Genomic DNA, 10,480 nt, shown 5'->3' with positions numbered 1-10,480 from the left:
TTGTTCTGTGTTGCCGGACAGAGAGCGTTTTCCATGGATGATCGCATCGCATGGACACACGTGACGATCCCAGAGAGTCTGCGAGAGGGAACCGTCGTGGATGAATGGTACAGCTTGAGCGGAAGGCAGGGTGATGACAAAGAAGGCATGATTAATCTTGTCATGTCCTTTGCTGTAAGTCCTCACTCACAAAATACTCCTGTGTGTTAATGGTGCATCTTAAACAGGTGTTACAAGAGAAATGCTGTTGCCTTTCAACTTTGTAAACCAATGCAATTGTGATAGGTATGCATATGTTGTGTTCTGCTTTTGCTTTCAGTGTGGACAGTCAAATTACTTGTTGCCTGTACAAATGACCTGCTCAGGACATGCATGAAAATTCTAAAAGTATATGCACTGTAAACTGATATAACATATAAGAACAGTAACTCTTTCAAAAAAAGAGCATGTCAACGTTTGTTTAATCGAATGTCTATTTTTCTCTCTATTTTTATTTTTTTTGTCAAAGTCAATACCAGCAGGAATGATGATGCAGCCGCAGCCTGTGGTTTTGATGCCTACAGTTTATCAACAGGGCGTTGGATATGTGCCCATAGCAGGTATGTATAACACTGACATAATAAATCGATCAGCCACTGCTATATTCATGCTGTTTTAGGGCCCTTCATCATGTTTAACCCTACTATATCATATTTGGTACACAAATTTCTAAGGCCTTTAAATTATCAAAATTTTGCTGAAATGCCTGTTTCACACAATCTATTTTCTACATGCTTTTTGTCATCTGATGGACTTTTAGAATAGCAGAGGGCCTAGGACAGATCCTTGTGGGACTCCATACTTTACTGGCGTTAATTGAGATGATTCCCCATTTAAATAGACAAAGTGATAGCGATCGGACAGGTAGGATTAAACCATCTTAAAGCCTGCCCTTAAATAACCGTATAGTTTTGTAATCGATCTATGAGTACGTCATGATCTATAGTGTCAAACGCAGCACCAAGATCAAGTAAAACTAGCAATGAGATGCAGCCTTGTTCGGATGCAAGAAGCAAGTCAGTTTCTATGCTATGATGGGCTCTGAAACCTGACTGAAATTCTTCATAGATATAATTTTTTTGAAGGAAGGAGCGTAATTGAGCAGACACAACTTTTTCTAAAATTGTAGACATAAACGGAAGATTTGACATGGCTCTGTAATTTGCCAGATCACTAGGATCTAGTTGTGTTTTATTAATAAGAGACCTAATAACCGTCAGCTTGAATGGTTTTGGGACGTGACCTAGAGATAACGACGAGTTAATAATATTGAGAAGCGGTTCTTCTGCTACAGGCAGCAACTCTTAAAGTAATTTAGTGGGTACAGGATCTAATAAACATGTTGTTGGTTTAGATGCAGTGATAAGTTTATTTAGCTCTTCCTGTCCTATAGTTATTTTTATTTTAGTTTTTTAAGTATCATCTTACTAAGACATATTATTGGAGATATAGAGTGACAACTGATATATCATTTTATGTAGGTTGTCTGCTATACTGTTATAAAGACCTCATTGATTTACATCACAAACTATCAAAATTTCATCTTAATTTTTGGCAGTATAAATATCAGCATCTGCACCAAATCGCATATTTTTGCTCAGTTTCAGCCTCTGATTAAAAAAAACAAAAAACACATACGCAAATGTTTGTCTAAAGATTCAATGAACTTGTCATGTCAGATTTGCAGGGTTGAAATGAGTAAGCAAACCTGTTCTGTTTGGGAGATTAAGACTCTAAAATGGTTGCCTGTGCACAGTTAAATACAGCCTTTAATGATAAAAACAAAACACGAAATGTACGCTTTTGTCCAAATGTGTATTTAGGTGTCCCTGGTATGTATAACCAAGGTGTGGTGCCCATGGGAATGCCAGCCGTGCCTGCCGTCACGTCACAGAGCGCCCCCTGCGGTGAAGAAGACCTTAAAGCCCTTCAGGACATGTTTCCCAACCTCGACAAGGAGGTGATCCGCACCGTTTTGGAGGCCCAACAGGGCAACAAGGATGCTGCCATAAACTCCTTGCTACAGATGGCCGAGGAGCTTTAACTGCAGAACTGCCAATCAGCTAGCGCTTAAATGTACCAACAATGTAAAACTTTATACCAAAAAGACCCTGTAAATATGCACACGATCAACCCTTAACAGTAGCAAGTAAATCTAACACACTTTTGATTGTCTTTGTTAAATCAGCATTCGGGAATGAATGTTTCTGGGACGTTACAGAGAATGTAAGATGATTTTTGCAAAGGAGCAATTTGTCACATGTCCGCTGAGGGCAGTATACCATATCTGTATTGTAGTGATCCCATGTCTTAAAGATGTTTGATATATTATGCTTTTATCTGTATGAGTTTAGTTAAATCGATGTACATGAATATAATTTATTTTGAAGATTATTAAAGAGATATCAGAGTATATCAGTATTAATGTCATTATTTTAATGGCTCTTTTGTGCACAAACCACTTTATGACCATTACAAGACAGGTCGCTGAAAGCACAGAATGTGTAAAATGGCAAAAATTGGTCCATGATATTGGCAAATATATGACGTGTATTGCCTGTTATTGCACAGTGCAGTTTTAAGACCTTGTGCTTAATAGTATTTTGAAGTAAATTGCACATAGAGCAAACTAAATCTTTTTCTTCTGCATTTCTACTATGCTCTAGCTTGTTTCCTAATCTAGCTTTCTAATAAACCTGGCATTGCACGCTGTGATTGTTGTTGGCTCTGTGACGAATTGCTGTTGTTTCTCTATTGATAAAAGTGTCAGCTGAATGCATAAATGTAAACATAGATTAAAGGGCTATATTTGGCATGCTGCTCTAACTAATGCACCAGTTCTCGCCATTTTGAATGTAGGTAGATGGAAAAAAATCTAGTTTATAAGAGCACAAGCAATCGTCATTGGTTGCCAACAGTTATAATTTTGCATCCAAAATCTTTACATTGCGAATCCATAATTGTGACGGAATCCTTTCCACGTGCCATTCACAGAGCATCGAATGAAAGCATGTAAACAAACATCAGTTTGCATTAGTTTATTAAGAGCTACTAGACAAGAAACAAAAGATCTGTCATTATCGTGACACCATAGAGATAACGGTCACAAACTTTTCAAACGATTCAAATTTACAGATTCATTCCACAAGATTCATTTGAAATCGCTATACTGTACAGGGTTAAAAACACAGGTTCACAATCTCCTTCGGCGTCTCCTTAAGGAAGTCGACTGACCAGAGCAATCGGAGGCCTTGCAGCCACAAGACCCAATGTAAATGTATGAGTGGCTGATGTTTGACCCATCAGGGCAAGTCAGGGTCGCTTCCTTCTTGGTGGTTGTCATTTCTTGACAGCACGAGCATGAGTGCACTAGAGCGTTCGCTTCTGCAGAGTATCTGTTTCAACACAATGTAGAGACGGTTTGGTTGTTAGGTACCAGCACAGTCTGTACAATTTGTGGCTACATATATTTAGAAATTAAGGTCTCTAAATTTTGGTACTCACATTGATGAGGTCTCACACAAGCCTGAGCAAGAGGTTATTTCCACAGGTGCGCTGCTTATACAGCCATTGCTGACCAAGAAGGTGCTGTTCTTCTGGACAGTACATTTGTTGTGTAGTGTACCTAAGTGAAATGAAAAACACATTAGGTAGATGTTAGGAAAATGTACTTCTACACCTTGTAAGAACTGAAATATGTGACCCTGGACCACAAAACCAGTCATAAGGGTCAATTTTCCGAAATTGAGATTTACACATCAAATGAAAGCTGAATAAATAAGCTTTCCATTGATGTATGGTTTGTTAGGATCGAGACAATATTTGGTCGAGATACAACTATTTGAAAATCTGGAATCTGAGGGTGCAAAAAAAATCTAAATATTGAGAAAATCGCTTTTAAAGTTGTCCAAATGAAGTTGTTAGCAATGCATATTACTAATCAAAAACTAAGTTTTGATATATTTACAGTAGGAAATTTACTAAATGTCTTCATGGAACATGATCTTTACTTAATATCCTAATGATTTTTTGGCATAAAATAAACATCAATAATTTTGACCCGTACAATGTATTGTTGGTTATTGCTACAAATATACCCCAGCGACTTAACACTGCTTTTGTGCTCCAGGGTCACATATAGCCTATATATATATTTTTTTTTTTTTTGTCAAGTTCAGTAGCAGTGCTGGGTAGTAACTGATTACATGTAACCTGGATTACATAATCAGGTTCCAGAAATTAAGTACTTGTAATTAGATTATATTACATTTTAAAATGTTCATAATCAGACTACAGTTACTTTTTTATTGATTACATGAGTACATGCTATTCACATAGTCACATGCATGACATGCAGGTAAACAGGTTTAATATTTATTTCCTTTTCTTTTTGATTGTAATTTTAGAAATACAATCATTTATTATTAGCTTTTCATTAAACTCACAAACCCCCTGCAGTTCCTTCACAAACCCCAGTTTGGGAAACTTTGACGTAATATGTTTAATGCACTTCATGGCGTTAGTAACAACAAATGGAATATATTTTCTTTCTTTCTGTATTTTTTTTTATATCAATGTACATGATTATCATATTTAAATCAGGAAATCGTCAAAAGTCATCTAAAAATCATCTGATTAAATTACCTGAAAAATGTAATGTGTTATGTTACAACTACAATTTTTTAAATGTAATTTGGAATCAGTAACGGACTACAATTTGCAAGTAATCTACCCAGCACTCTTCAGTAATATTTTCTTTTTTAAAAGTAATTTTGCTTCAAGAAATGGTGTTCAGATAGTGGCATCGGACAAATCTGAGTGGCATTACCTTTCATTTTCACAAAAATACAAAGCATGAGCATATTTTGCAATTGTTGAATAATTTTTAATAAAATAAAAAATTAATAATAATAATTTTTTTTAATTTTCCAGACTCACAGGTTTGACAGCAGCCATCTGCATCTATTGTCTCTGTTCCCTGTAGAAAAAGAAAAAGCATTAACCATTGACTTAAATTTAACATATTAAGTTGTCCAAAATAATGTCTCTTTCAAGCCACTTACAGGGATACAATTTTCAGGATTGAAGGCAGGGCAAGTGGTCTTAATCTCAACAATCACAGAGTTACCGTTGACTCTCTCACACTTGTATTTCACACATTTGTCATTAGATGGTTGCCATGTCTGGTCAACCTGTTAGTGGAGAATGTATACAATTAATACTTAATGCAAACAATAAAAATGTAATTAATTTGATGTTACGAAATCAAACAATGCAATTGATAATGTCATGTCAGAACTTACTGAAACGGTAACTGTGATGTTGTCCTGCATAACCACACAATCGGTGCTAACACACTCTCCACAGCACTGACCAGGAATGAGTTGGTACTCGTGAGCCTGAAGGAGAAATACATCACGTTGCCTGGTAGTTGATGCATAACTGTACACCGACTACTTTTAAAGCTGTCTTTGCTCATTATTCACAGGATTTGATGTGGCTTTTTCTGAAGCAAAGTTTTTACCCATATGGGCTAGTCTTTATTACAGATGCAAACAGATGTCTATACCTCTGGACAGTTATCGTTGCAGTCAGCTATCACACACTCTGGAGCAAGAAGATTTGTTTCAGGATCTACGTTCCAACCACACTGACAAAGTGTACAAGGGTCATCACTTGGTATAGTTGAGCCAGGCTAGAACGGAAGATAGTGAGAGGAATAAGTGTACTTTTGATATCTTGTAAGTTATATATATATATACATGTATTACATTATATAATTTTACCTGATATATTGTGGTATTATGGACACAGACTTCCATGGGTGCTGTAAAGAATTTTTTTTTTTTTTTTGTCAAGTTCAGTAGCAGTGCTGGGTAGTAACTGATTACATGTAACCTGGATTACATAATCAGGTTCCAGAAATTAAGTACTTGTAATTAGATTATATTACATTTTAAAATGTTCATAATCAGACTACAGTTACTTTTTTATTGATTACATGAGTACATGCTATTCACATAGTCACATGCATGACATGCAGGTAAACAGGTTTAATATTTATTTCCTTTTCTTTTTGATTGTAATTTTAGAAATACAATCATTTATTATTAGCTTTTCATTAAACTCACAAACCCCCTGCAGTTCCTTCACAAACCCCAGTTTGGGAAACTTTGACGTAATATGTTTAATGCACTTCATGGCGTTAGTAACAACAAATGGAATATATTTTCTTTCTTTCTGTATTTTTTTTTATATCAATGTACATGATTATCATATTTAAATCAGGAAATCGTCAAAAGTCATCTAAAAATCATCTGATTAAATTACCTGAAAAATGTAATGTGTTATGTTACAACTACAATTTTTTAAATGTAATTTGGAATCAGTAACGGACTACAATTTGCAAGTAATCTACCCAGCACTCTTCAGTAATATTTTCTTTTTTAAAAGTAATTTTGCTTCAAGAAATGGTGTTCAGATAGTGGCATCGGACAAATCTGAGTGGCATTACCTTTCATTTTCACAAAAATACAAAGCATGAGCATATTTTGCAATTGTTGAATAATTTTTAATAAAATAAAAAATTAATAATAATAATTTTTTTTAATTTTCCAGACTCACAGGTTTGACAGCAGCCATCTGCATCTATTGTCTCTGTTCCCTGTAGAAAAAGAAAAAGCATTAACCATTGACTTAAATTTAACATATTAAGTTGTCCAAAATAATGTCTCTTTCAAGCCACTTACAGGGATACAATTTTCAGGATTGAAGGCAGGGCAAGTGGTCTTAATCTCAACAATCACAGAGTTACCGTTGACTCTCTCACACTTGTATTTCACACATTTGTCATTAGATGGTTGCCATGTCTGGTCAACCTGTTAGTGGAGAATGTATACAATTAATACTTAATGCAAACAATAAAAATGTAATTAATTTGATGTTACGAAATCAAACAATGCAATTGATAATGTCATGTCAGAACTTACTGAAACGGTAACTGTGATGTTGTCCTGCATAACCACACAATCGGTGCTAACACACTCTCCACAGCACTGACCAGGAATGAGTTGGTACTCGTGAGCCTGAAGGAGAAATACATCACGTTGCCTGGTAGTTGATGCATAACTGTACACCGACTACTTTTAAAGCTGTCTTTGCTCATTATTCACAGGATTTGATGTGGCTTTTTCTGAAGCAAAGTTTTTACCCATATGGGCTAGTCTTTATTACAGATGCAAACAGATGTCTATACCTCTGGACAGTTATCGTTGCAGTCAGCTATCACACACTCTGGAGCAAGAAGATTTGTTTCAGGATCTACGTTCCAACCACACTGACAAAGTGTACAAGGGTCATCACTTGGTATAGTTGAGCCAGGCTAGAACGGAAGATAGTGAGAGGAATAAGTGTACTTTTGATATCTTGTAAGTTATATATATATATACATGTATTACATTATATAATTTTACCTGATATATTGTGGTATTATGGACACAGACTTCCATGGGTGCTGTAAAGAATAAGGAATGAATGAGTACACACCTGTGCATTGCAAAGCATCAAAACAATAAAGTGTCTTTACTGAGAACAACTGGTCCATATACATACAGCAAATTGGCTTTTTCTGAAGCAAAGTTTTTACCCATATGGGCTAGTCTTTATTACAGATGCAAACAGATGTCTATACCTCTGGACAGTTATCGTTGCAGTCAGCTATCACACACTCTGGAGCAAGAAGATTTGTTTCAGGATCTACGTTCCAACCACACTGACAAAGTGTACAAGGGTCATCACTTGGTATAGTTGAGCCAGGCTAGAACGGAAGATAGTGAGAGGAATAAGTGTACTTTTGATATCTTGTAAGTTATATATATATACATGTATTACATTATATAATTTTACCTGATATATTGTGGTATTATGGACACAGACTTCCATGGGTGCTGTAAAGAATAAGGAATGAATGAGTGCACACCTGTGCATTGCAAAGCATCAAAACAATAAAGTGTCTTTACTGAGAACAACTGGTCCATATACATACAGCAAATATACTCTGGACAGCAGTTATCTGGAGACACGCTGAAGGATGGTATAAAGCCCAGTGGACATTGTATTGTCGGAATAGGGCACAGGTTCACATCACAACCTGTAGAATAATATTACACATTTTTGTTCAGCATTTCATTGTAGATGTACAGGCATTTCTACAATCGATTTTTCAAATTTTTAGTCTAACTTTCTGCTGTTTAAACAGTACAAGGGTAAAATCAAGACCCATCATTTGCTTAAGTTGGGACCTAATTTTTTTGAAGCCATCAGTTGAAAACCACTAGTATGACTGAATAACTAAAAACTAGTAAATATATCAAATGAATAGTATTTCTGTCATCTGTTTTAAAAAGTCCTTCTGAGTCCCCGTTTTCTTGTTTTCAGATCACTTACTGCACTCATGGATCTCACAGCAGTCAATTGTTGTGTTCGCAAGCACTTGTCCAGGCTGATCGCAAGTAACAGGTGGTGAAACAGGACAAGTTACAGGCTGGCAACGGACCGTCAGTGTTTCACTCTCACACTCACACATTTGACATCCACTTTGCCAAGTATCATTGGGCTTCAAAAAAATAAAAATAAAACTTGTCAGTTACAGTACGTCATGTTTTCATAGATGGGAACCTGAAATGGTTCATTGAATTCTGTTCACTAAATTCTGCAATTGACACATTGTTATTACAATCTCCGTTATTCCCTAATGCATGAGACTCCATTCAAATCTTAATTAACTGTTCAATAATTTTTCCATGATATGCAAATCTACTATGCATATTCAAGAGTCTGCTTAACATCTGTTTCTGTTAGTTTACTAACATGTTATTATTAAATGTACAAATGATCCAAAATTCAGTTTTTGAGACTGAGAATGTATAACCTAAATTTCTCTATATATTACTAGTGACCAAATTGTCACTATGGTTACATTAGTCTTTTTTAGAAATAATTATGAATCCAAAATAAGCAAAATCTGATAAAATCATGACCCATTATCAATTTTTACCATACACCATGATCAGATGGTGAATCGAATCATTGTCAGAACAAATATTAACACCCTTAAACAAACTGAGTGAAATGTAAGTTGCTTTAAATAAAACATCCGCCAGATGCAAACATGTAACATTTAGTTTGATATTCTTTTGTTTCCACTGACTTTTAACATATGCAAAAAAGGAAGGCCATGGCCCTATTGATACTGTAACCTATGAAAAAAAATACTATTGTTTGAAGATGTACCTGTCTTGGTGGATCAAGTGCATCACACTTAGGCCCAAAGGTTGTAGCTGTTACTTCTGTGCCTGTATTAGTTGTGGTAGGCTGTGTTGTTTCTGGGGAACTTGTGGTTGTTGATGAACTGGAATATGTGGTTGTTGCAGGAGGAATGGATGGTGATGGAGAGGTTTCACAAGATGTTGAAATCTTCACAATATGACAAGTTGCATTACAGTATGCAGTGAAGCACCAACCAAAGCCATCAGTAACATTGTAAATGATATCATCTGAAGAAGAAAGAAAAACAGTTACAGAGTTACAAAATTTCAGCTTTTCTCGTGATTTTAAAAAATAAAATTTTTTATAAAAATTAAATGTGAATTTGGTACCTGATTGAAAATGTGTGCCATTCACAAGGCAACAGACAACTGAAGTGGTTGATAATAAAGAGGATTTTGTAGTCACTGGAATGGAGTTAGTAAAAGATGGTAATGTTTGTGTAATGGGGGCAATTGATGTCTCCATGGATGTGGATGAGTAGAAAACATTTTGAGTGGAAATTGGTGAAATGGTTGGAATATATACTGTTTTAGTTGTTTCAAAAGTTGTTTCCACTTCTAAAGTTGTTGTTGTTGTAGTTGTTGGTTGGCTTGTTAGACCAGTCGTCACCACCTTTGGTGGCCTGGTGGTGGTGGACAAAGGCGTCTGAGCTGTGGTCAATTCATTCTCAGTTACAGTCTCAGTTGTTGTTAGTTGTCCAGTTGTTTGAGTAGTGGATGGGATGGCTGGTGTGGTGGTTGAAAGAGTTGTTTCAGCTTTGATTGGTTTTGTTGTTGAAGAAATACCTTGAGTGGTAACCTCAGAGCCAGTGGAAGATTCTACACTCACTGTTGTATATACAAGAGTAGTGACTGGCACAGCAGTTGTCTTTGTTAGTGTTGTTGGTTGTGTGGATTTAACGACTGGTAATGAAGTTTGTGCGGCTGGCAGGGCTGTGCTTGTAGATTTTGATGTTCCAGATGATGTGCCTGTTACCTCTTCTAAACTGGTTGTTGCTGTAGTCGTTGGTTGGCTTGTTAGACCAGTCGTCACCACCTTTGGTGGCCTGGTGGTGGTGGACAAAGGAATCTGAGCTGTGGTAAATTCATTCTCAGTTACAGTCTCAGTTGTTGTT

General features: G+C 36.0%; 2 protein-coding genes across 2 annotated transcripts in view; one reads left to right on the top strand and one right to left on the bottom strand.

Moving 5' to 3' along the window:
* Positions 1–2,481, top strand: LOC107550182 (toll-interacting protein-like). Its single transcript, XM_016231421.1, has 3 exons — positions 1–174; positions 509–599; positions 1,863–2,481. Exons 1-3 carry the CDS (start codon positions 34–36, stop codon positions 2,081–2,083), a joined length of 453 nt encoding a protein of 150 aa, XP_016086907.1. The 5' UTR covers positions 1–33; the 3' UTR covers positions 2,084–2,481.
* A 2,492-nt stretch (positions 2,482–4,973) lies between these two features.
* Positions 4,974–10,480, bottom strand: part of LOC107550173 (mucin-5B-like) — a 32,589-nt gene continuing 27,082 nt past the window's right edge. Inside the window, exons 30-39 of the mRNA XM_016231410.1 lie at positions 10,342–10,434; positions 9,331–9,593; positions 7,295–7,420; positions 7,029–7,124; positions 6,789–6,917; positions 6,664–6,703; positions 5,609–5,673; positions 5,343–5,438; positions 5,111–5,231; positions 4,974–5,017 (exon numbers count right to left, since the gene is read on the bottom strand). Coding sequence (XP_016086896.1) covers positions 4,974–5,017; positions 5,111–5,231; positions 5,343–5,438; positions 5,609–5,673; positions 6,664–6,703; positions 6,789–6,917; positions 7,029–7,124; positions 7,295–7,420; positions 9,331–9,593; positions 10,342–10,434 — 1,073 coding nt within the window. The remainder of the gene's footprint in view (positions 5,018–5,110; positions 5,232–5,342; positions 5,439–5,608; positions 5,674–6,663; positions 6,704–6,788; positions 6,918–7,028; positions 7,125–7,294; positions 7,421–9,330; positions 9,594–10,341; positions 10,435–10,480) is intronic.

The sequence above is a fragment of the Sinocyclocheilus grahami genome, unplaced genomic scaffold (genome assembly GCF_001515645.1).
Source record: "Sinocyclocheilus grahami isolate Dianchi unplaced genomic scaffold, SAMN03320097.WGS_v1.1 scaffold390.1, whole genome shotgun sequence".
In the NCBI taxonomy this organism is placed as follows: Eukaryota; Metazoa; Chordata; class Actinopteri; order Cypriniformes; family Cyprinidae; genus Sinocyclocheilus; species Sinocyclocheilus grahami.
The sequence above is the reverse complement of the archived record's forward strand: the minus strand, read 5'-3'. Positions and strand labels throughout refer to the sequence as shown.

Bases quoted from the DNA above. Each gene is read 5' to 3' on its own strand.
- LOC107550182 (XM_016231421.1), top strand. From the start codon at position 34: ATGGATGATCGCATCGCATGGACACACGTGACGATCCCAGAGAGTCTG. The intron at 175-508 runs GTAAGTCCTCAC...TTTTTGTCAAAG, and splicing joins ATCTTGTCATGTCCTTTGCT to TCAATACCAGCAGGAATGAT. The intron at 600-1,862 runs GTATGTATAACA...ATGTGTATTTAG, and splicing joins TGGATATGTGCCCATAGCAG to GTGTCCCTGGTATGTATAAC.